General features: G+C 57.5%; 2 protein-coding genes across 11 annotated transcripts; one reads left to right on the top strand and one right to left on the bottom strand.

The window, feature by feature from the left end:
* Positions 1-2881: 2881 nt before the first annotated feature.
* Positions 2882-24223, top strand: Man1b1 (mannosidase alpha class 1B member 1). Of its 10 annotated transcripts, none has more exons than XM_071601187.1 (18): positions 2894-3100; positions 3591-3699; positions 4328-4461; positions 7616-7770; positions 9402-9511; positions 11043-11228; positions 11724-11872; positions 12103-12291; positions 14137-14327; positions 14632-14752; positions 15227-15424; positions 15511-15642; positions 16388-17559; positions 17880-20990; positions 21145-21319; positions 21610-21807; positions 23508-23565; positions 23688-24223. In XM_071601187.1, the coding sequence occupies exons 1-13, from the start codon at positions 2990-2992 to the stop codon at positions 16589-16591; spliced, it is 1989 nt and encodes a 662-aa protein (XP_071457288.1). In that variant the 5' UTR covers positions 2894-2989; the 3' UTR covers positions 16592-17559; positions 17880-20990; positions 21145-21319; positions 21610-21807; positions 23508-23565; positions 23688-24223. The 10 variants fall into 10 exon arrangements, with proteins under 10 accessions (XP_071457289.1, XP_071457288.1, XP_071457285.1 ...); XM_071601184.1 differs by having other exon boundaries at positions 16388-18094; positions 20759-20990; XM_071601182.1 differs by having other exon boundaries at positions 16388-20931.
* Positions 18361-22360, bottom strand: Dpp7 (dipeptidyl peptidase 7). The gene is made up of 13 exons (XM_027941478.3): positions 22264-22360; positions 22055-22168; positions 21816-21955; positions 21569-21732; positions 20901-21036; positions 20749-20830; positions 20466-20632; positions 20217-20277; positions 19626-19744; positions 19386-19542; positions 19212-19276; positions 18775-18845; positions 18361-18662 (listed from the first exon to the last, which is right to left on the bottom strand). The coding sequence occupies exons 1-13, from the start codon at positions 22358-22360 to the stop codon at positions 18539-18541; spliced, it is 1497 nt and encodes a 498-aa protein (XP_027797279.1). The 3' UTR covers positions 18361-18538.
* Positions 24224-24297: the final 74 nt, after the last annotated feature.

Here is a 24297-nt window from a genome sequence, read left to right as displayed (position 1 = left end):
CCTGATTTTTAAAAATAAATAAATAAACACCAGAGGCGGAGAGAATATCCTGAGATCTTAAATAATCCAGGTGTGCTTGAATTTGTAATTTTTTTTGTGTGAGAACTTATGATCCTTAAAACAACGCCGACACACAGACCTTGTAGCCCTTAGGAATATCTAAAGGCCTTCCAGGATGGGGTGGTCAGGTAAAATTCAGTAAAAACTGACTTACAGCAGATGCCTCTTCATGGCCAGGTCTGACGCAAAACAAACCACGTCAGTACTGCCACTGCGCTCCCCGAGGTGGAGCTGCCTTTCTTCCAATTACACAGTGCCAGTAAGGTGTGGGTCTCTCTTGACTAAGGTGGTCAAGGAGGACATTTTCTTTTAGAAATATATATATTTACATATACATACGTGTGTGTGTGCACGCATGTGTGTGTGGGTGGTGTATATATACACACAGGTACACAAACATCAGGGATCAAAACTGCAACAGGATCAGGTGTGGTGGCACACGCCTATAATCCCATCGGTTTGGGAGGCTGAGGCAGGAGGATCACAACTTCAAAGCCAGCCTCAGCAAATTAGTGAGACCCTATCTCAAAATGAAACATAAAAAGGGCTGGAGATGTGGCTTAAGCGCATGGGTAGGGTAAGTGTCCCTGGGTTCAAACCTCAGTACCAAAAACAAACAAGCAAAACTTGGGCAAATATTGTACAAAGAGAAGGTGAAAATTCACATGACTATCAGCATGATTTAGCAAAGCAGGGTTTGAGAATGCTTCCTCATTACCAGTAGCAGCTCAGGACAGACCAGTTTAACTGGAGCATGAAACACACGATTGTGCGTATCACAGAAGTACCTCAAGAGTACTGAGAATCCACCTTCAGAACTATCACAGCAGAAGCCTAAAGAGACTGGCAGTGAAAGTTGGGTTTGCATGTGGTGAATATCAGGGTTCACTCCCCTTGTTATCACCCCAAAAGTCATACCCTCACAGGATCTTGTTCTGAAGAATCTAGGTGGTCCTGGAAACACAGGCAGACCAATCCCTCATATTCACCTTCTGGAGAAGCAGACTTCCCTGTGACCAGGAGCAGGGCGTGTCAGGCCAAAGGTGTTTCATGAACAAACACATCTTTTAAGGGGAACAAAGGGCTTTGGCTGAGGAAAAGCGGAAGAGAGAGAGAGGGAGGGAGAAATGTCACCTATTTAAGTCTTACAGCACCTTGGATTAAAAGTGACTTTTTCTTTTGGTCTCAAAAGGATCTGAGAAGTGACACAAATTTTACATTCCAGCTGGACTGAGATAGCAGGCCTTCCAAGGACAGAGAGCTGAGAAACCCAACAGGTGAATAAGAGGGAAGAAACCAGGGAAGGATGCCAAAGACCACTGAGCCTTTCAGTTTTAGAGTTCAAACAGTCCTATCAGGTCCCAAGGATGGCATCAATCTTACCTAACTGCCACTTGAATCTACAGTTCAGGGATTTCCCATCACAAAAAAAGGGAGCCATGACCAGTGCAGTACATAGAGCTTCTTCTGGGCAGCCTTTAAAGTAAAGGGGGGCAGGGCTGGGGCTCAGGGGCCGTTTGCCTGGCATGGGAGAGGCCCTGGGTTCCATCCTCAGCACCGCATATAAACAAACAAAATAAAGCCCATTGACAACTAAAAAAATATTTTTTAAAAAGAAAGAAAGTAAAGGGAGCGAGGCTGGGGACACAGCTCAGTTGGTGGAGGGCTTGCGTGGCAGGCTCAAGGCCCTGGGTTGGGGGGGGGGGATTAAAGGGAGCAGAGGGAGAACTCTAAGGACAGGAGTTCACACCAGACACTTCCCACAGGATCCCGGGACCAGTGATGGAGAACGTCCACACGCACCAGAGACACAGACGAGGATCTATTTAGGAAAGCAAATACACATTCCAGGGAGAACGCAGTGAGAGAGTGTTTTGGGGATCCAGCTCTTTTAGAGCAAACCTGGTGAAAAGTGGGTGTGAGAGGTGTGTAGGGATGTGGTCTCCACCATCTACTTCCTAGCAAACGTGCAAACTCCCATGGACTATAGCTTTCTGAAAGTGACATCTCTTGGCAGAACCTATTTACCGGCGCGCCCAAGAACACTGACAAGGTGATTCCACGAGTGATTTCCCACGGACTTGGAAGGGACAGGCCTGGAAGAGTATCCCAACCCGTTTTGATACCGGGGATTGGACCCAGGGTTGCTTAACTACTGAGCCACATCCCCAGGACTTTCAAGTTTGATTTCGAGACAGGGTCCCTAAGTTGCCGAGGCTGGCTTTTCCTCGTGGTGCTCCTGCCTCAGCCTCCGGAGAGGCTGGATGACAGGCCCGGCAAGTATGCGGAACTTTACGCCAAAATCTTTCCTTGTCCTTCCTCCGTCTTTCCTTTCCACCTGCCCCTTTCACGCCTTCTATCCTACTTCAGGAAGAGACCAGCGGAGACTAGAAGATGGTCCCCGGCGCAGATGCCACCCGGCCCAGCGCCGGGCAGGAGGCGCGCGAGGCGGACTGGGCAGGAGGACGCGCGGCAGGGTGCTCGGGTTCCACGGCTGCCAGATCGTGCAGGGCCCTGCCGGGCGCTCCGCCATGACCTGGGGACCCGGCTCACCCTCTCGGGCCTGGCCGCTTGCCCACGGCCGCAACGGAAGCCTGGATCAAGTCCTCCAACCGCAGACAGAGACTCACAGACTAGGGCCGGCGCAACCGCAGTGACTTGAGACTACGACGCAGGCGCGGGCAACCTCGCGCAGGCGCCGTACGAAGGATAGTGCCCACTGGGAGCCGCGAGGGGCGCGCGCGCGCAGTGGGACTAGCTGGGTAAGACGCATGCGGAGTGGCCGGCGGAAGGCGCGGCGCGTGCGCACTTTGGAACAGAAGGATGGGCGGGGTGCGGACGGCTCCGCTATGGCGATTTATTTTGCCTCTCGGACTCGGGCTTCCTGACACCGCCGGCGAACGGGAGCTTGCGGACCGGCGCGGTCGCCATGTACCCGCCGCCGGCGCCGGCGCCTCACCGGGACTTCATCTCGGTGACTCTGAGCCTCGGCGAGAGCTACGACAACAGCAAGAGCCGGCGGCGGCGCTCGTGTTGGAGAGTGAGTCGGGGCGGGCCGTCGGCGGGTTGCGCGGCGCTCGACCGCCTGGAGGGCGGCGGGCCTCCGGCGCTGGGCCTGGGGTCCTTCTGGCCTGGCCGCAGGCCGGCCCGCGGCGGGTCACCCTGCTTCCAGATGGTGTCGCTTTCCCCGGGACGGGAACGGGTCGTGCGCCCTTCTGTTTCCTGCTGGGGCGTTCACGGTGATCTTGGCCGGAAAGGCATCGATGCACCGCATCGATTATAGGAGTTTTTCACCAGTGCCCATGCAACTGGATCCGAGTGAACTTGTCGTTGTTATTCTCATTGCACACGTGTTACATGTGTTACATCACATGTAATGTAAACCCTGCTGATGGGGAACTTCTCTGCCCTGGAAACAATGTCGACTGGCCACTGAGTCTTTCTGAATTGCTCACTGAATCCGTGACAGTGGAGGAGATTCTCAATTGTCGCTCTTCACTAAGAAATGTCATTCTTTGTCCCTTCCTTAGAAATGGAAGCAGCTGTCGAGATTACAGCAGAACATGATTATCTTTCTCTTGGCCTTTCTGATTCTCTGTGGATTCCTGTCCTACATCCATATGGCAGACCAGTGGAAAGGTATCAGAAGCACCAGGGGTGCTAGAGGATACTTGTCAGAGGGCAGATACAACCTTGCAGTACACAGCTCCAGCAGGTATATGTAGCAGCATATTTGCAAGAAATGCAGAGGAGAGAAGTGGAGCCAGCTGTGACCAGTTGTTTGGAGCACAGATATCCATATGCTGGCTGGCTGCTCTCTAGGAGTCTGGTGTCAACACTGCTGTCTCCACCCTCTGTCTCCTGGTCATTCAGTCTTGATAATTGCATTAGTTTCCTAGCACTTGTTACTGAGTGTTTGGAAAGACCAGCAGATTTCTGTAAGGCAGTGGAGAATCACTTTTGAGCTTCTCTAAGATTGTTGCTCCTGGCTGCAGAGCTTCTGGAGGTTGCTCAAATACATTGCCTGTTTGCCCCCATTTTGTGCTATTAAGGTAAAGTGTGTTGGGGTTTTGTGCTGTGCATAAGGATACACACTGTCACGTGCTTTGAAAAAGATTTTATTTCCTGTGGCTGTTCTCAAATTGAGTGACTTCTTGGAGGTCTCACTCTTCTCCTGAAACAAATAACACCTGTCTAGACATTTCTTGCTGAGCAGTTTAAGTCTCTGTCCTTGGGGGTAGTTGAAAAACAGGACTCTCTCCTGCAGCTCTGAGTGGCAAGCCCACAGAAGAGCGGAAGATGATGCCAGAAGTCCCTGGATTGAAGCCAGCAAACCCTCCTGTCTTACCAGCACCTCAGAAGGCAGATGCCAGCCCAGCGTTTTCCAAGATGTTGCCTCAGGTACTTCCAGTAAACACTAGATGGAGTTTAGCTGGGCTCCGTTTAGCATTCCAAGACAGTAGCCGCTGTGTCAAGCAGACTAAGAAGAAACACTGTCCCTGCCAGTCTCTGTATTTTCATCTAACACTCATTCCTTGCTGGTTGCATAAGAGTTGGGGAAAGAGAGAGGTGTACTCTTCTTCCATTTTCTTTGAAACCCGCTGGGGCTGGCTCTTGTACTAGGTGCAGGTTACACAGCGATGAGGGAAAGAGCCTGGTGAAGAGGCAAGTGAGAAGCCAGCAACAAACAGGACCAGGCAGGTGGCCTGTGTGCAGGTCCTGTGTGCAGAGGAGCAGGAGGTATGGTGTGGCCTGTGTGCAGAGGAGCAGGAGGTATGGAAGCAGAGGTGGTGCCATTGTTGAGGGCAGCCTCTCTGAGGACATGGCCCTGAGAGTCCAGCTGAAGGCTGAGAAGCCCATTTCTGGTTGGGGTGAACAGAGCAGTCCTGAAAAAGTAAAACTACCTGAGCAAGTAGAGTTCAGATTCCCAGAGGGCCAGGCCAGGGAGCAGAAAATAGGGTCTTCCTGGATGAGGGTGGCACTAGAGCTTTTTTTTTTTTTTTTAATATTTATTTTTTAGTTATAGATGGACACATATCTTCTTTATTTTATTTTTATGTGGTGCTGAGGATCGAACTCAGTGCCTCACGCGTGCTAGGCAAGTGCTCTACCTCTGAGCCACAATCCCAGCTCCTAGAGCTTTCTCTTGATGTGCCCAGGATGATCTCAGCAGAGAGCCACGTCCATGATGTTGGCTGTGAACACTGGTGGCCCAGTGGAGACACAATGTTAGGTACTCAGGGAAGGTAGAATGGAGACCTGAGCTTTGCTCACCATGGGCAGCCTTGCAGTGAAGGAAGGCTCCACGGGAGTAGGTGTGAGATAGGGAGGGAGTGAGGGTCCCTAGACAGAGGGGCCAGTGGAGTGCTGATCAGGAAGCAGTCTGGGGATAGTTAGGCCCTATATTTGGTACTGCTCTGTTAGTGGTCCCTGGGAGCATTCAGTAGATGGACTGTGTCAGGATCACGGGGCAAGGGAAGTAGATGTGGGAAGTTCCCAGGTAGAGATGGTGTGTGTTGTGTGTTATGTAGGAGTCGGGGAAGGACCAAGCCAAGCCCTGGGGCATCCATGCTAAGAAACTTGGAGTGAGGGAACAGGGCAGAGAAAATGGAGTCCAGGATGGGTCAGAGGCAGGAAGAGGACCTGCAAAATGAGTTGTGGGTGAGAGGCTTAGAATGGAGGATGAGACCTGAGCCCCTTGAGAACTAGGGCAGGCACCCATGGCAGTGTAGCTGCTGTGCTCTTAGGTATCGGTTACTATTATCCACATGTCCATGACTGGGCCTACCAGACGTGGCTGGGCTCAGGTGCTTCTCCATGGGCACTGTTCTAGACTGCAGGTGGAGGTTTCACATCCCTTCAGGGTGTCACGTGGACAGAGACCAGAAGCCCTTGCTGAGAGCAGCCTTAGGGAGCTTCCTCCCAAGGATTAGCTCTGGGCCAGGAGGTTAAGGCCAGACAGCTGCCCACTGTGTTGGCCCTTTACTCTAGATGGGGGTCATTGTGTTTTTTTTTAACCTAAATATGTAAGTTGTTATAATTCCTAGATGCTCCGTGGATGTGGTGGCAAGTACAGAAAAACAGGGGATGCCTACCACCTGCACTGGCCAGCCCCCATCCTTCTGTAAACAGTGGTGCTGTGGTCAGACCACACAGTGGGGCAGGTGGTGAGGGACAAGACAGGCCTCATGGGATGGTTGTGCCTCTTGCCAGTTGGGGGCCTGCTCTGTTGGATGGGAGGGTCAGTGTGTGCAGGCTGCATCTGCATGGTGCAGCTGCCACGCGGAGTCACGTGACTGCGTGAGGATGTGCCACACTGCTCTGGGGTTTTCTGGCAGCCTGCATCTGGTGTCCAGCAGGGGCTGGGGCAGCACACAGCGAACATTCTGGGTCTCTCTTGCATGGACTTGGGGGACATGCTGCCCTCAGAAGCCTGTGAACCTCTCCTGTTAGTCTCTGGCTCTTCCTGGAAAATCTGGCAGTGAGGGGCTTGGTTTCTGCCACACCTTTTTCTGTTAATCTGTATGCTGTGACTGATCTCAAACATTATAGATGTTTAGAAAGGAAAACTGAAACATTGAAAAAGGTATAAAAGGGAAAAACCAAACACTCATTGCCACTCTACCCAGCGAAGCGTTTGAAAGATTTGGTGTATTTATTTTAAAGGTTTATTTAGGTGGATGTGTGTGCACAATTAGGTCAGTTGTCTGTGGATTTGTGTCCTGGATACTCTGTGCATATCATGAGAGTGTCCCCTTTGCAGGTTTTTATAGCTGGGTTTTCTTTTCTTTCTTTTTTTGAAGGGGTTGGGTACTGGGGATTGAACCAAGGGGGCACTTAACCACTCAGCCCCAGCCCTAGTCCTTTTTGATTTTGAGACAGGGTCATGCTCAGTTGCTGAGGCTGGCCTCCCAAGTAGTTGGATTTACAGGTGTGTGCGCTCACGCCTGGCTGCAGCTGGGTTTTCCTTGGCATAGTTATAGCATGATTCAATAAATTGTTGATCTACTGAGAATCCCTTCATCACATATAAATTAAGCCAAGTGGTATTTGGTGCCTGCTGCTGTGGAAACATGGGGGATGGAGCTGGAAGATCCACCAAGCCTGTGGCCAGGGCTGACTCAGTGTGGAGGAGCAGAGGGTCACCCTGTGTTGTTTGGATCCTGTGCTGTGTGAGGACACAGTATCCTTCAATCTTCCCAGGACGGGCAGCAGGCAGTGGGGAGCAGAGTGGCGCCATTGGGTCTTCCATCCAGAGTCATGGTCCTTGCCGCGCTTGCTCTTCTAGGACTGTGACACTGAACTGTCCCACCAGGGTTCTCAAGTCTCTGTCCAGGCCTGTACTAGCAAGTTGGCTTTGTCACCAGGCTCCTAAGCAGGTCATCTCCCAAGCCTGCAGATGTGCTTGAAAGTCAAAATCACCCCCGAGGTTGAGTGGACCCACCAGTCCCCCTCCTCTCCGGAGTGGGTGTGCCCTTGGGGGACCCTGGCATGCCTAGAAGTGTAGCCCATAGTCGGTGGAGGTGTCTCACCTGAGACTCTGATTTTTGTCCAGAGGCCTCGAAAGCATTTCCGGCGGGGGCCTCCCCACCTGCAGATCAGAGCCCCCAACACGGACTCCAAGGCTGGGACACAGGGTGACACTAAGGAGCGGGCAGCAGCCCCGGGGGATGCTCATCAGGAAGAGAACACACAGCGGACCGTCATCAGGTACCAAGGGTGAGAGTGTGGGGTGGGCCTGGACTTGCAGAGGGCAGGCAGCCTGGTGGGGTGTGGTCTGTCCACACCCTGCTCCCCATTCAAAGAGATCCTATGTTCTGCTGACGGGTCTTCATTGAGGTTTGGCCACCAGTCAGGTTTCAGGGACTCGGGGTCAGAGCTCAATGAGGGGACGTGGTGGGAAAGAGCAAGACTCAGGCTTTTCTTCCTGTGGCTGGTGGCTGTGAGGATACACAGCTGCCCAGCAGGCACCCTCCTTCCTGAGGCCTGTGTGGCCAGGCAGTGAACAGAGTAAGAGGGGCTGGCCCACTGCCCACTCCCAGGACCCAGCGCCTGCTGGCCTGGCCAGGGCCGGGTCTCAGCGCTCCAGAAGCCTGGGTGCTGGAGGCTCTCAGCCAGGGAGCCCTTTGACCTCTCACCTGTGGAAGCAGTTGTGCTGCCACGCGGAGGGCCACTCCCCAGCAGCTGCCCCGCTCTGCAGCAGGAGTGCATCTGCAGAAAGGCCCAGCCCTGAGTGCTCTGCACACAGTGAGTGGGAGCTCAACCAGGTGGGCTGGCCCGAGCAGGTCCTCTGAGCCTCTAGAGCTGAACCCAAAGACGGGGCCAGAGGCCTGGGCTCAGAAACCCAGATAGACAGCCCCCAGGGACACGTGTACTTGAGGGAAAACCATAGCCCATGGAAGTTCTTAATCATGTTGCATGAATAAAAGGAGGTTTGCTTTCGGAGTCAGAGCATTTGAACTTGTGTTCCCAAGTTGTGGGCACTCAGTGGAATCAAGAGGCCTTTAGCTAATCTGGAACCAGTTCAGCTGAGGTCATTAAGTGACTGTTTGGGAGACTATTTGGGCTGGGTGCAGGGCACACGCCTGTAATCCTGTCTGCTTGGGAGGCTGAGGCCAGAGGATCATGAGTTCAAAGCCAGTCTCTGCAACTTAGCAAGGCCCTAAGCAACTCAGTGAGACCCTGTCTCTAGATAAAAAAATACAAAAAAGTGCTGTGGATGTGGCTTAGTGGTTAAGTGCCCCTGGGTTCAATCCCCTGTAACAACAACAACAAAAGACTATTTGAGCCAGCCCTCAGCCCCAGTGTTGCGTGGCAAACCTTTTGCCTATTCCTGTGTGTTGCCCATCAGGCCAAACCCCAGAAAGGGACATTGGGTTACTGTGTATCTTGTGAGTAGGGGAAATGCCAGTGTAGTTGACCAGCCCTTCATCCCATGTCCATCTCGCTTTGACTCAGTGTGGATAATAAATTATGAGGTCACTTGCCTTAGGAGCCCTCACCTCTGGCCTCCGTTTCCCTTGCAGCACCCTTTCTCATAGTCCCCTGCTGGCCTCAGTACCTCTCCATGCTCTCTAACCCCAGGTTCTCCCCTTGCTTAGAGCAGCCCAGGTGTCTTGTCCACATTCAGGTGACCGTGACCATGACTGTGATCCTGACTAGACGGCCTGGAGCACATCAGGACCAACCAGTTGTTTTCCTATTGCTCTGTGGCCATGTACCCCCCCCCCCCCCCCGCCCAGAGATAGGACTCTCTGGACATGGGTCTTGTGTGGTGTGAGGGTGTGGGGCGTGGTGGACGTGCACCCTTGGTCTGGCTGACTGCTTTCCCTTCCCTGAAGCTGGCGGGGTGCAGTGATCGAGCCCGAGCAGGGCACTGGACTCCCTTTGAGAAGAGCAGAGGCCCCTGCCAAGCCTTCTCCACTGGTTACCAGGATGCAGAAAGAACCGGGTAAGGCCCCACTTGCCCCTGTCTCACCTGGGCCTGTATCCAAGAAGCTGGTGGTTGGTGCTCTCTGCATCCATGCTGTGGCCTCCTGCCTGATGGACCCAGGGAGCTTGCCCTTCAGTATCCACAGCCAGCCGAGGTCCTTGGGCCCACATGCTTTTCTCAGCCCTGGTAACAACCCATGGCTTCTTGGTGGCCCTGGCCCCCTGGTCTAAGCACTTGGCAGCAGGAGAGGAGCTGTGTCTTAGAGGTTTGTTTTCACTGCTTGGGACAGGCTGTGCCCTGGTGTAACACAGACAGCGTTGTGCTTGGTGTGGTCGCTGGGGTCTTAGCACCGTCTGTGGAGGGCACTTGTCACTGCCTCTGCACTCACTGTGCCCTTTGAGATAAGTGCCTGCACATGACCATCCAATAGACAGGGAGACTAAGGCCTGGGTCACTCACTGCCAGGGCCCACACGTGGGTCCCTGCTTTGCTTCTGCTGCCAAAGCCTCCAGGTGCAGGAGGATAGGGAGCCCCAAGCTGTGACTTGCAGCCCCAGGTGCAGCAGGGACTTGGGAGTGAACAAGCCAAACTGCAGCCGTAGAAGGAGCTCGGTCTGTGGGAGGAAGCACCTTGACACCAGAAGCCAGAGGCTGAGGGCCTGGGGCGGTGCCCATGTCTCACAGCACCGGGAGATGCTGTGCACCTGTGGAGGGCTGCCCAGCCTCAGCGCCACAGGGCCCTGTCCTGGGGCTTCCAAAGCTAGTGTGGCTGAACAGGATGAGTTTGGGGTAGGGTTCCCTGTGCCCACATCCCTGCTGCACACTACTAGGCCCAGCCTCTGCACCTGTCTGCTGCCTCAGAGGGCTGGTTTGGATGGGTGCAGTGGTCATACCTGCGATCCCAGCTGCTCAGGAGGTTGATAGTCACCTTTGAGGCCAGCCTGGCAACCCAGTGAGACCCTGTCTCAAAAAATAAGAAAAGCTGGGGATGTAGCTCAGTGGTAGAGTGCCCCTCACCCCCTGTACCACAAAAGGAGGACCTTGTCTGTGGGGCTGTGGGAGTGTTGTCCTCACAAGCCTTGAATAGAGGGCCCTGTGCCACAGGGGACAGCCAGGCTCCACAGGGGCTGAATGCCTGGTGCAGTTAAGTGTGGCCTCTGGAGTCCTCATCTCCTTGATAGGCTGTGTCTGTCTGAAGGGCCCTCCCATGGCCTCTCTGACTCCTGGCCTAGGCTTTTTTTTTTTCCAGTGTTGGGGATTGAACCCAGGGATACTCTACTGGTGAGCTACATCCCAGACCTTTCTATTTTTCATTCTGAAACAGGGACTTTCTATGTTGCTGAGGCTGGCCTTGAACTTACAGTCCTGCCTCAGCCTCCTGCCTCAGTCTTTGGGATCATAGGTGTGTGCCCAACATTCCTGGCCCTGGCCAGTGTCCCTCCTGCTCCACTCACCTGGGCCCATTGCTGGGCTCTGCCTGGAGGGCTTCCCGCTTGTGCCCTGACAGCAGCACCAGAACCACATCCCCACGGCCGTGTTCCCTCTTCTAGCACTCCTAAACGAGCGCCAGGAAGGGGTGATTGAGGCCTTTCGACATGCGTGGAAGGGGTACCGCCAGTTTGCTTGGGGCCACGACGAGCTCAGGCCTGTGTCCAAGTCCTTCAGCGAGTGGTTCGGTCTGGGCCTCACTCTGATCGACGCCCTGGACACCATGTGGATTTTGGGTCTGAAGCAAGGTAATGGCTCATTTCTGGGGCAGGGCCAAGCTGTTCTGTGTGACACCTGGGAAAGCCATGCCGGGCTTACCCTCCTCCTGGGCACAGGGGTGGGTGTGCGGCACGGTTGGGGCCTATTTGTGTGTCCAGCCTCCCAGGCCCACTCAGGAGCTGTCCCCTGGCCTCCTAGAGGATGTCCAGGAGGTATGTCCAGTCTGCTGTGGCACTGTACTTTGATGGGGCTGTCAGAGGGCCCTCTAGGCCTGAGGTGGGCCTGCCCTGGGCTGTTCTCTTGGTGGTGCCACCTCCGTCCAAGTGACCTGCTTAGTTGGCAGCATTGCTGCCATCATGTCCAGTCCTGGGGAATGTTTGCAGTTGCTGGGCCACTTGGTGGGCCTGAAAGGTCATGACCTTAGGGCTGGCCCTGGAACCCTGCAGGATGAGTCTCCCCAGCAGGCTTAGGAGATGGATTGCAGGAGAATGACATACCTCTAACTTCACTCTGTCGTGTCACAGAATTTGAAGAAGCGAGAATGTGGGTGTCACAGAAGTTAAACTTTAAGAAAGACGTGGATGTGAACCTGTTTGAGAGTACCATCCGCATCCTGGGCGGACTCCTGAGCACCTACCACCTGTCCGGGGACAGGCTTTTCCTGAGGAAGGCTGTGAGTGTCTGCTGGTCCTGCCCTGAAGGGCAGATAGCTGAGTGGTGCTGCCTGGCGCTGACTTGCCCGGCAGGGGGGGGATCATGCTCAGCTCCTGTTTGCTGATGTGCATTGGGTGTACCAAGCGCCACGCTGCCTCTTGCCTGGATGACCATGGGTGGCACCTTAGAGTTTTGAGCATGGAAGAGGCTCTGACCTGAGCCCTGGTTGTCTGCTTGCTTTTATGTCAGAAAGATTTTGGCAATCGGCTGATGCCGGCCTTCATGACGCCCTCCAAGATTCCATACTCCGATGTGAACATCGGCACTGGAGTTGCCCACCCACCCCAGTGGACCTCAGACAGCACAGTGTCCGAGGTGACGAGCATTCAGTTGGAGTTCCGCGAGCTCTCTCGTCTCACGGGGGTCAAGAAGTTCCAGGTAGGGCTGGGTTCCTGCTGAAGCTAACCCTTCCTCATCACGGGTGCAGTCGGGTGCGTGTTGATCTCTCTTCTTGGGATTTTTGACTTTGTTTTAGTGTGAGAAAATGCACGTGAAGTTTGCAATCTTAACATTTTTGGTCTCAGGACATTTGCAGTGCCACGTGACTGTCACCAGCATGCATCAGTGTAGCCCTCTTCATCCTGTGAAGCTGAAACTGTCCCCATTAAATGGAAGGCTGGTGCCCTGGCTGGCAGCACCTGCTCCCGTCTGCCGTGGCGCTGCGTGTGGGCCCTTGTGGCAGTGGAGCCCTGCCGGCCTGTCCTTTCAAGGCCCCTCTCACGTGGCGTGGGACCTCATTTTGCTCATCCACTCATGGGTTGTTGCACACTTGGGTTTTTCCAGGTTTTGATGTTTTTGTTTTCTGGGACCAGGGATTGAACCCAGGGGCACTCCACCACTGAGCCACACCCCCTGCCCTATTTTGTATTTTATTTAGAGACAGGGTCTCACTGAGTTGCTTAGCGCGTCGCCATTGCTGAGGCTGGCTTTGAACTCGAGATCCTCCTGCTTCCGCCCCCTGAGCCGCTGGGATTATAGGCGTGTACCATGGCACCTGGCCCATTGGTCTACTTTTTTTTTTTTTCAGTTTTAGGTGAACACAGTATCTTTATTTTACATTTATGTGGTGCTGAGGATGGAACCCGGTGCCTCATGCATGCTAGGCAAACACTCTACCACTGAGCCATAGCCCCAGCCCTGGCCTACTTGTTAGTTGGGATTTTTTGTTTGTCCTTATTGAGCTTAAAGATTTCCATCTGTACTCTATGCTAACGCAGGTCGGATGCGTGATTCTGAGTGTGTTTCCCCGGCTGCCCGTCTCTTGCACCGTTCATAGTGCCTTTCAGTGCACATGTTAAGTTTTGTGCAGGTCAGGTTGGCCCGTCCCTCTGGTGTCAAGAAATCCCCACAGACGCAGGCCCTGGTCCTTCTGCCATGGTGCCCCCTGCAGGTGTGCAGGCTCAGTCTTGTGTCCAGGACACAGGTCTCCCCTGTGTCAGCCCTCATGTGGAGTTAGGCAGGGGCAGCCGCACTCCTCCTGTGGTTCAGTTTCCAACTCATTTGTTGGAAAGCTGTCCTTTCTCATCAGATGGCCCTGGCCCCCTTGTTCCTAGCCTCCCACCTTGTATCCCACGGTGTCCCCCTGGGCCCTGTTCTGGTTTCATGCCAGTAGCATACTGTTCTGGCCGCTACAGCTCTACACATGAGGAGGTGGGAGCCCCTGCCCAGTCTGCCCTCTCGAAGGCTGCTTTGGCTGCTCAGTGTCCCTTGAGGTTGCAGGTAGATGTCAGAGTGGGTTTTTCTAAGCTGCAAAAGGACATGGCCGGGGTCATGAGGGGAGGCCTTGGCTCTGTGGCCAGTCTGGGGCGTGCAGACCCCTCGCTGCGGGAGCTATCCACGCCTGCCCTCGTGTCTCTGCTAGGCTGTGCCATGGACGTTGCCCACGTCTTGCCTTGTGGATGCCTGGGGCTCCACGTGCGTGCCAGTGTCATGCTGGTGCTAACCCCTGGGCTGTCCTGGCCCAAGCGGACTGCCTGGTGTCATCACGGAAGGAGAGTTGTTTCTGTTGGATGCTCCCGTCGGCTGGGCTCCTGGGTCTCCCTGTTATGTTACAGTGGCCCAGCACATTGGCCATCCGTGGTCTGGGAAGAGACCCTGTAGTCTGATGTGGCACTGGCTGAGAGCCGCAGGGCTCCACAGGACCTCCGAGGAGGCGCTCCTGCATCGTGGGTTGAAGGGGCTGGAGGACTGCCTACAGCAAACTCGCTCTCCCCTGTGCTGCAGGAGGCCGCGGAGGAGGTGACAAGGCACGTTCACCATCTGTCTGGGAAGAAGGATGGGCTGGTGCCCATGTTCATCAACACGCACAGCGGCTCCTTCACCCACCTGGGTGTGTTCACCTTGGGCGCCAGGGCCGACAGCTACTACGAGTACCTGCTGAAGCAGTGGATCCAGGGCGGGAAGCAGGAGACACAGTGAGGCCTGCTTCTGCTGCCTTTGATGCGGGACCCCAACCCACCCGCCCCGTCCTTGGGCAGGAGCCGCAGCGCCTCAGGCATGGCCTGGCTCCTGTGTGTGCGCTTCCCTGTCATGGCCTTCATAGGGGTGAGGGGCTGGGCTCTTGAGCAAGGCCCCCACCTTGCTAGCACCCAGCTGGGCAGGAGCTCAGGGCCTATATGTGGGCCTGGGTTGTGTGCAGCATCTGGTCCCTAGGCAGTGACCTGCCTGGTCCTGTCACCCTGGCGGAGGCCAGGGGGAGCTGACTTGTGGTGTCCACAGGTTGCTGGAGGACTACCTTGCAGCCATTGAGGGGATAAAAACACACCTGGTGAGGCACTCGGAGCCCAACAAGCTCACCTTCATAGGGGAGCTCACCCACGACCGCTTCAGTGCCAAGATGGTGAGTCCCGAGGGCTGTGGGCCTTACGGAGGCACTTGTTTCTTTGTGGTCTCGAAGCCCCTGAGTGCATGTCAGGAGGAACAAGGGAACCCTGGCCAGGGGAACAAGGGACGTGGGCTGTGGTCACAGGCAGACCCTTTCTGCCTGACCTGGCCTTCCCCATGGCAGTCCCAGGGCCAGCCCCTAGAGCCCTGCCTCAGGTGCCTGACCTGCGGCAGGTCCAGAGGTGCCTGTAGGCAGGCTGGAGGGGCCTGTGATGCCTGGGTCACCTGCCCCTGGGAGGAGCCTGTGCCACAGCTTTTCTCCTGGACACTGCATCCATCCCCGCAGTTCTGCCCAGGAGGAGGGTTGCTCAGGCTGCCTGTCTGCAGCTCTTCCCTCCGGGGAACTGGCGGCTAGTGTGCTTGGCCCCAGCATGGGCCAGCCAAGTGCGTGGGCCTGGGGTCCAGCTGTGAGGAGACGCTCTGGTTCCAGGACCACCTCGTGTGCTTCCTGCCAGGGACGCTGGCTCTGGGCGTCCACCACGGCTTGCCTACTGACCACATGGAGCTGGCTCGGGCACTCATGGAAACCTGTTACCAGATGAACCGGCAGATGGAGACAGGCCTAAGCCCTGAGATCGTGCACTTCAACCTTTACCCTCCTACAGACAATCTGGACGTGAAGGTCAAGGTAAGCCTGGGTCTGGGCTGTGCTTGAGAGTGTCGGGGGTGAGTTGGGCACGGGGCTGGCACCCTGAGCCGCTGCTCTCCTCCCAGCCAGCTGACAGGCACAACCTGCTACGGCCCGAGACCGTCGAGAGCCTGTTCTACCTGTACCGCACCACAGGAGACCGCAAGTACCAGGACTGGGGCTGGGAGATCCTGCAGAGCTTCAACAAGTACACACGGGTGAGCCCCCAGCTGCCCTCGTGCCACAGGTCAACTGGCTGAGTGCTGGCAGTGCCCCAGGATAGTGGTGGCAAGGTGGGGCCAGCTCTGGGGGCCCGGAGGTGACTGTGCCAGCTCTGTCCAACCCAGCTGGCACAGCTGCCCGCGGAGCTCTGGCACGGAGACCTGTTGTGCGTGGAGGGCTGGGTGCTCTGGAACTCTGTCTCTTGGGCCACGCCTTCCTGGAAAGGGCCTCTGCTGCACTCCCAAGAGTGTAGCCCATTGTTTGAGAGGCACTTGCTGCAGTGACCAGGGCGCTGCCCACCCTGTGGTTGCAAGATGCTTGGCGTCCTGTCTTACAGATGGCCCCAGGCCCAGCAACCACCACTGTGGCTCCAGAGACAGACATAGCCCCACCCTGACACCTGGCTCTGTGTGTTGTCCCCTGGCCTGGGGCCCAAGACTTCAGCTGTCCCAGCTTCCAGCCAGCTGCCCCTGCCCTTTGCCCAGTTGTACCTGAAGCTCTGGCCCTGGAGACCCTGTGCCCTCGTCCGTCCTTGCTGAGGTCCCTCAGCCCAGGTGCTGGAGAGGGAGTTTCTGTTGTAGGCACTCAGAGGCTGCTGGCATTTTCCAGGGGTCCCTAGTAGAAGCACAGCTAACTTTTAGGGCCTGTTGTTGAGGCACTCTCCAGCCCAAGCCTGCACTGGGTTTGTGGGGACCGTGGGGGGGCCCAGCCCACGTCTCAGAGGCCTTGCCTCTCCTACAGGTCCCCTCAGGTGGCTATACATCCATCAACAATGTCCAGAACCCCCACAAGCCTGAGCCTAGGGACAAGATGGAGAGCTTTTTCCTGGGGGAGACCCTGAAGTACCTCTATCTGCTGTTTTCCGACGACCAGAACCTGCTCAGCCTGGACACCTATGTGTTCAACACAGAAGCCCACCCCTTGCCCATCTGGGCCCTCTCCTAGGGCGGCTCCGGGCTGGGATAGCTGAGGGGGTAGTGTGGCCTCACCGAGCCTGGCATGTGCCACGGGGCCCTGTGGTACTGGGCGGCTGCCAAGCGCCAATGCTCCTGCCCCAGCTCTGGGCTCTCCTGGGCTCTTGCTTCTGATTAGGGTGGTGTGAGGAACCAGAGCCCCATGTGAGCTGGTGTGGGGTTCAGGGTGACCAGTTCACCAAGCACCTTCGGCCTTCATCCTCAAGAAAATCACATCACGACTCCTGACTCCTGTCCCTGATGTCCCAGCAGACTGGCTTTCAGGGAGCTTCCTGGTGGCCCTGGGCCCTCTGGTCGCCTTCTGAGGCTGCTGAGTCGTGTTCAGAGAGGAGCTGGGGGGGCCCGCCAGGCAGCTCTGCTCCAGCTGGTGGCCTGGGATGTGCCCTGGCCCATGGTCTGGAGGAGCCTCTGTGGCCTGGCAGGCCGTGGCTTGGGACCTCCCCGGGGGCCAGCCTTTCTTGGAGTGGGTGTTTACACATTGGACTCAGGGATCCTGACTGCCTGGAGGGGCTTGCTGCGGCTGGGTGGCCGGTTCTTCCTGCTCCCAGGCCTCTGGATGGAAAGGGACTTCTCAGTTGAGATAAAAACCCACTTGCTACCAGTGTGGCAGCTCCTGTGTGTGGAAGGGGGTCTCTGGGCTGGGAAGTCTGGGCCAACCTTTGGGTAGCAGTTCTGGGTCTCCCCTCAGTATCCATCCCAAGGTCAGGACTCTTGCTGCCCTCCAGGTGAGAAGGGCCTGCTTGGAGAAGCCCTGCAGTGTGGTGACGTGGGTCAGCGGGGTCACCTTTCTTTCTGTCAGCTGGGTCCTGACAGTCTGCAGTGCCCTGAGGCTGCTAGCCAGCACGTTCTTGGAGTGAGGTCTCTTGAGTGGTGCCAAGCCTTGGATACCAGGACAGTTGTCCTCATCCTTGCCATCAGCTGCAGGGTCCTTATCATCAGGTACAGGGTCCTTGTCACGGGGCTGGCCCTGGGCCTTGGCTGGGGTCCTCTGTTACAGACCAAGGTGGTCTCTCTGCCTGTCTGTGTTAACATAAGGAACCCTTTGCTTTTGTCATTTCTGGAAGTTCTCAACTGAAAAGCTGGAGCCCAGGCAGCACCCTGGGGCCACCTGATGGGCTGGGGCCTTCAAGATCTTGGCCCCTTAGGCCTGGCAGGATGTGTTCCCTGCCTGCCTGCAGCTGGGCCCTCCTGTGTCAGCTACCTGTGCCTCCCAGGATGGCAAGTGCCCTCAGGGCCCTCCTCTGTTTCTTACACCACAGGCCAACTCTGACCCCAGAAGTGTGTGCGTGGAAGGGCCTGGCTGCAACGTGTTCTTGGACCTCAGCCTTATGGCTCCTAGATTCACTGAGGAAACCCTACAACCTCCCCACATTGAGGGGGTAGCCATGTTCCCCCACAGCCCGCCTGGGCCAGGAGTTCCATATACTGAACAGGCAGGACTGGGCAGCAGCTGCGGCCTGCTCAGGGATTGGATGTAAGTGGGTCCTGAGCAGCCAAGTAAAGTACAGCTTCCATATCTCGTCTCCAACTCCCAAATATATGTGCTCTGGAAGGGGTGGCCAATGCTGAGGGCTGGGAACATGGCCCTCCCGGGGGTTGCTGAGGGCCTGAGGCTCTAATGAAGTTCTGTCCACCAAGCAATGGGCTTTTTCAGGGTGTGGAGTGGCTTTCTGGGCAGGGAGGTGGGTCCCTGGGAAAGGCAAATCTCCCCCTGCCCCCCGTTGCCCTCAAGTGCCAGCCTTGGAGTCAAGTCTGTGCTTTATTGAACATTCTGCAGCTTCAGCAGGCGCTGGGCAGGGGGCTCCTGCCCAGCCTCCAGGGACACACCCAGCCCCTTTGCTTGAGGTCCCCACAATGCCCCAGCCACACTGTGGACCTAAACAGTGTGTCCAGGGCAGGACGGGCGGCCAGCAGCTCCTCACTCCTCAGGGTGTCCAGGACACTGCTGCCTACTCCGGGCTGCCTTCGCCCACTCGAGGATGAGAGCAGCCTCCAGCCTGCGCACCTCCAGGACCGAGTTGGGGTCTTGTGGGTGGGATGCCCTGAAGAGGGCACAGGGGTTGGGGGCACTCAGCTGGACATGCAGACCCCAACCGTCAGGGTGAGCCTCACCCACACCCAGCTGTCAGCCTAGGTGGGACTGCCTGGCTGCACCTGAGGTCTAGGTGGTGTGCTCCCCCGTGGATGGTGACAGCAATGACCGACGCGCTCACGTTCCTCAGAATCTGTCGTTGGTGGGAGGATCTCCTGTCAGGCTCGCAGCTTGTGCTGTGGGCCATAAGCAGCCCCCCTCAGCCTTCCCACCCAGCTGTCAGCATGGGCTCCAGCGGCCCCATTGGAGAGGGAAGGTGAAGGTCAGCGAGCCAGATGTCTATCCATTTGAGTAATCAGGAAACAGAAACCAGAAAGTGGGAACAGTAGGGACCGGAGCAGAAGTGGAGGGTGGAACTGAGGGGGCCTCGGGGCCAAGCTGGCTCTTTGAGGTTCTGGTAGGCTGATAGGGAGGCCCCGTTGATACCACTCAGCAAAACCAGTGGCCCCGGCTCCAAAAGTTCTCAAGGGGGTCCACAGCTGCCCAGACCAGGACTCACCCCGCCCCCTGCCCAGGGGTCTAGGTCACCATTGGAGAAGATGATGTTGCTGGTGGCTCTGAGGTCTGAAAGACACCAAGTGGTGGCAAAGGACCCAGTGTGGCCCTTGGAGCTGTGAACTGTGGCAAGTGCCGATTCAGGATGCTGCCCAGCAACCCCACCCCCAGCCCTTACCACCGCCCCAGAAGCTGGTCTGCAGCCAGTTCGGCCGAGGCCACACGCCCCACTTATTCAGGCAGTACTGTTGGCGGAGCGTGGCGGTGAACGGAAGGGCAGGGAACATGTCCGTCACGTTGTTGCTGTCAAAGGTCAGGTTGATCTCGGTGCAGGCCTGGATGCCCCGCCCCAAGGTCAGGCAGGCAGGGGGAGTACCCACACCCACATCCAGCCACTCATGCTGCCCACACCCCACACCTGATAGTCCCAAGCCATGGCATCAGGGCCAGTGCCACAGCCAGTGGGGTCCGCACAGCTGTGGTACAGCTGGTAGATGTCATAGCAGTGCGCTGTGCCCGAGGAGTTGTAGACCAGCCCTGGGAGGAGGGATGCTGGGATCAGCAGTGGACACAAATCCTGCACGCTCAGGTTACCAACCCACCCCCCTTGGGAGGGCCCTGCAGGTGGGGAGTCCCTGGGCTCTGCTTGGGGATCTGTGGGGCTCTGCCGTCAGCTCTGCCCCTGGCTACTGAAGGCACTCCAGTGTCACCTGACCTTCCCCACTGGCAGGGTGGGGCATGCTGACCTCCATGCCTGGGGACCCCAGGGGCCCCACTAAACAGCACCTCCTGTGGGGACCTCGTTGCCACCCTACAGAGCTTCTGCCCAGCCCTCCTGGCACGGGTTCTGTTTCTGTCCTTCAGCTGCGGTTCATGGCGTTCCTGCCGCAGCCCAGGTGGTCACAAGGCAGAGCCCCAGTCCAGGGCTGCAAGTCCCTGCCCTGCCCAGCCCCAGACCAGCAGTTGGGTCTCCATACTTGCCCTATGTAAAGCTGAGGGTCAGACTCACCTGTCAGTGCCCGCAGACCCACGATCCTCTGGGCCTCCCTCAGCAGCCGGGCACAGCCAACCTGGTATATAGGGGCAGCAGAGCATCTCAGAGGAGTCCCCCGTCCACAGCCCAACCTTCATGGTCCCAGGATGAGGGTCAGGGCTGTGGGGATGAACTGACCTGAGTAGAAGCAAGGCCCCGAAGCTGGGCTGCCCCCAACCACCCAGGGAAGCTGGGCTGGCCTTGCACCTAGAAGAGGCGCCTCACCTTGACAGGGTTGGCAGGCAGGTACCCCATGAAGTCAGTGGGGTACGGGTAGTCCATCATGGCCAGCAGAGTGAAGGCGTTGCGTGCAAACACAAAGAGCTGAGTCAGGTCCTTTGTGTCCAAGAGTGGCTGGCAGGTGCCAAACTCCTGGCTGACCCTGTCACGGGCTACAGGGAAGGGGCAGAGGGAGGCTGCTGGAAGGTTTGGTGGGGCATGGGCCATGGGGGCTGTAGCGGGAGGGGGCAGAGGGGGCAGGTAGGGCAGTGGCCTCGTGGCCCCTCACCTCCCTGTAGGAACAGGTCCCTGATCTGCTGGAAGGCCTCCCGCACGCCCTGGACACACCTTGGACTCTGGCTGTGGAAGGTCTGGAGAACAGACTGCAGTCATTGAAGTGGCTGGCCCAGGCTGGCCCAGGACCCCCAGGCCCTCACTCACCGCTGTGACGTCCCGGAAGAACTGGTTGGAGGTACCAAGGCCCGCGACAGCCAGGACGGGTGCGCTGGCTGCCAGCGCCCCTGCCACCAGGTGGGGGTACTTCATCCTCATGTAGGCGCTGAGCATCCCCCCGTAGCTGGGCAGGCACAGGTTAGGGTGCTCAGCCTGTGCTCGGCCGCAGCCCTGCCCTGGCCTCTGACTGTCCTCCCGCCCCCCACACCCACTTCCTCTGCTTTCCTTGCAGACCACAGGTGTTAAAAGAAGGAACTGAAACTTCCGTGACCACCAGTTCTGACCCTGGCCTCAGTCAGGCACAGCCTTCGCTGGGAAAAGGTCCCTGGTGGACATCCCTCTCCTCGGCCCAGCCTGGGGACTGGCTCAGGACCAGTGGGAGGGCTTCCTGGAGCAGGCAGCACAAGGTCTGGAGCTGCCGTGGACTCGGGAAAGGTGGGGGGTTGGGGCAGAGGGGACAAGTGACACCTGAGCACTCAGGCTAGGCGGGGGTGGGGTGTGTTCAGGAGGCCGCACTCTCTCCAGGCCTGACTGGTCTGGACAGGGTGATGGCCACCCTGGGGATTTGGGGTGGGTGTCAGGGAGGAGGACGAGCAGGGGTTCCACCTCTGCCCATGGTGGCCCTGCCAGCCCTCTGCTGGTCTCTGAAGACTCACCTCCCTCCAAAGGTGATGACAGGGCCACCCTGTGCTCCTAGTTTCTGCCGCAGGGTCTGGATCAGCACGGCATAGTCGGCCAGCGCCTGCTCCACGGTCAGCAGCTCGGTGTACCCGGGCTGCATGGACTTCTCCCCAAACGGGAGCGACTTCCCGTAGTAGCGCTGTGGTGAGGAAGGAAGGCTGACCTGGCTGCCCCCTGTGCCCAGCCGCCGTCTGGGGACCCCTGGAGCTGGCCGGTACGTACGTGCTCCGCAAAGATGAGCAGGGCACCTTGCTGGGCTGCCAGCTCCACCACAAAGCCTGTGTTGTTGGCCAGAGTCCACACGTCCACCTCGTTCCCCGTGTAGAAGAAGATGGGCCCCTCGCCCCTTCGCCAGAACTTGTCTGCAGGGGACGGGGTGGGTGAGGCCAGGGCAGGTGCAACAGGCACCAGGCAGTGAGGACAGGACAGGTGCAGCAGGTAGGTGACGGGGCAGGGCTCACCTGACACCAGCACCCGCTGGTAAAAGGTCTTGTTGCCAAACCTCGCAAAGTTGAAATGGTCCATAAACTGCTCAAAGTACCTCTCCCAAAAGCCAGCGTCCAAGCCTCTGTGGGCTTGAGGGGAGAACGGGGGCTCAGGGACCATCAGGGGCCAGGGGTGCCCAGGGCCTGAAGGGTCAGGGAGGAGGGGCCGCTGGATCGACACTCACCCCCAGCCTGGACGTCACCCAGCCCCAGTGTCAGCAGCAGGACCTGTGCCCAGAAAGGGGCCCCACAGTCCAGGGGCACCCTGAACTGGGGCCTCATGTCTGGCTCTGTGAACGGCACCCGGCGGTCACGTGAGCAGGATCACATGACAGTAGGGCGGCCTCATGTGACAATCAGGGCGGGGCTGGTCCTCCTACCGTAGCTGGAACCAGGAGCAGGGCTGGCCTGACCCTCCAGTAGGCTTCAGCTTCTGTGTCCTGGCAGGTCCTGAGGGTTCCTGGGCACCCACTGTGTTCCCATGGGGATGGTTGCCATGGGACCCACAAGGCAGACGAGGGCTGGGCCCGGGCTGAGTGGGCACAGTGGGCAGGGCACGTGTGCCAGCCAAAGAGGGCCACAGAATGGGGAGAGGGTCCCGGAGGGAGAAGGGAGGGAGCCCAGGCCCCAGGAAGGCCCCGAGGGAGACGGCCGAGCCTGCCCCCGCCCAGCAGCCCAGTCAGCTCACCTGCCTGTGGGCCCACGCTGGGCAGGGTGTGCCCACAGCCAAGCAGCAGCCAGCTGCCCCGAGCACCAAAGCACAGGGTGACAGGGCTGTGGGGCAGTGTCCTCAGGCAGAGCAAGGCAGGAGGAGAGGCCTGGCCTTCCCCACGGGGGGGACATGGGCTCCAGGAAGGGGCCCCTGATGAAAGCAGGGGCCCAACCATGGAAGTGGGGGTGCCCGGGGCTTGGGCAGGCAGGAACATGGCTGTTCTGCTCCCCTGACTGGCACCCACTGTGCCCACGCAAGCACAGGAGGGAGGAGCCGCCTTCCCCAGAGTCCGTCCATGGCCTAGGGGACTCAAGCATGAATGGAGCCATGTCCACTCAGCTGGCCCTGCAGAGACCCCTGGGTGGGGTCTCAGAGTGGCTCTTCTCTCTTGTCCAGGGCAGCAGCCAGGGTCCCCAGAGCCTGTGAGGGTGGGCAAGGCCGATGGTTCCTGTGGAGGTGAGGCTTCTGAGTGACCCCTTGGCACACGTGGCAAGGCCTCTTCCAGAAGATGGCCCTGGACCCAGTGCCTATCTTGCCCTCGGGGCATAGCTTCTACAGTGGCTCGCCCCCAGCTCCAGGTCACCCCATGTCATGTTCTCTACTACTTTCAGCCTGTAGGGCACAGTGGTCACTCGGGGCAGAGCAACCAAGAGCAGGTGGGCCTAGGCACCTGCTGCAGACTTGGAGCTCTGAGGGCCCCTCTCCTTACATCCCCAGGCTGGCCAGGTGTGTGCATCTGCTGCAGATCTGCAGGACAGAGGGAGAGGGGTACCAGGTGAGGGGCATCCCAGGGGTCTGGGCTCTGGGAGGCCAGGAGGCAGTGACCTAGCCCTTCCTCACCCCCAGTCCACCCAGGCTGCTCAGTGCTTCTGGCCCACCTCCTCCCACCTCTCCCAGGTCAGACAGAGATCCTGGGACCGTGCCAGCCCCTGACCACTATCCACTCTGCCTGCTCAGACCTCAGAGCTGCTGGCACTGGGGGGACACTGTTCCCAAATCAGTCCAGAGCTCCACTCCACGCCTGCTGCACCTGCCTTAGGGCCCTGCTGGTCTCTGTAGTAAACCCATAAGGATGTACTCTTAGTGATGGTGAAGCTGGGATTCAGTGTGATGCATGGTCACTGTTATCTATTTCACAAGCTACTTCAGCACCCCAACAGAACAACCTCCTTATACATTAGTGTCCAGCCCCCTCCAAGCCTGGCAGCATCCTCTGCTCTCCCTGGGAGCTGAGTCCAGATGTGTCACTGGGTAGACTCAGCAGTGCCCAGAGGTGACTACACCCCTGCTGTGTAAGTCCCTGCTTTTCCTGGCTGATCCACTGTAGATGTCACCACATTGTGTGTGTCCATTCACCTGTCAACAGACCCTTGAGTTGCTCCACATCTTTGCTTTTGTGAATAAACTGCAATAAATACAGGTGTACAATACTACCCAAGTCCCTATTTTCAATTCCTTTGTGCATGAACACAGAAGTGGGTTTGCTGGCCAGACATAGAGGTACATG

The sequence above is a fragment of the Marmota flaviventris genome, chromosome 13, assembly GCF_047511675.1.
Source record: "Marmota flaviventris isolate mMarFla1 chromosome 13, mMarFla1.hap1, whole genome shotgun sequence".
NCBI lineage: Eukaryota > Metazoa > Chordata > Mammalia > Rodentia > Sciuridae > Marmota > Marmota flaviventris.
This window is presented reverse-complemented; position numbering and strand designations above follow the sequence as displayed.

Coding starts and splice junctions, on each gene's coding strand:
- Dpp7 (XM_027941478.3), bottom strand. CDS start 22,360: ATGAGGCCCCAGTTCAGGGTGCCCCTGGACTGTGGGGCCCCTTTCTGG. Junction 22,169..22,263: donor GGGTGACGTCCAGGCTGGGG/GTGAGTGTCGAT, acceptor TCTCCCCTCAAG/CCCACAGAGGCTTGGACGCT. Junction 20,831..20,900: donor TCTTCCGGGACGTCACAGCG/GTGAGTGAGGGC, acceptor TCTGTTCTCCAG/ACCTTCCACAGCCAGAGTCC.
- Man1b1 (XM_071601187.1), top strand. CDS start 2,990: ATGTACCCGCCGCCGGCGCCGGCGCCTCACCGGGACTTCATCTCGGTG. Junction 11,873..12,102: donor GGCTTTTCCTGAGGAAGGCT/GTGAGTGTCTGC, acceptor CTTTTATGTCAG/AAAGATTTTGGCAATCGGCT. Junction 12,292..14,136: donor CGGGGGTCAAGAAGTTCCAG/GTAGGGCTGGGT, acceptor CCTGTGCTGCAG/GAGGCCGCGGAGGAGGTGAC.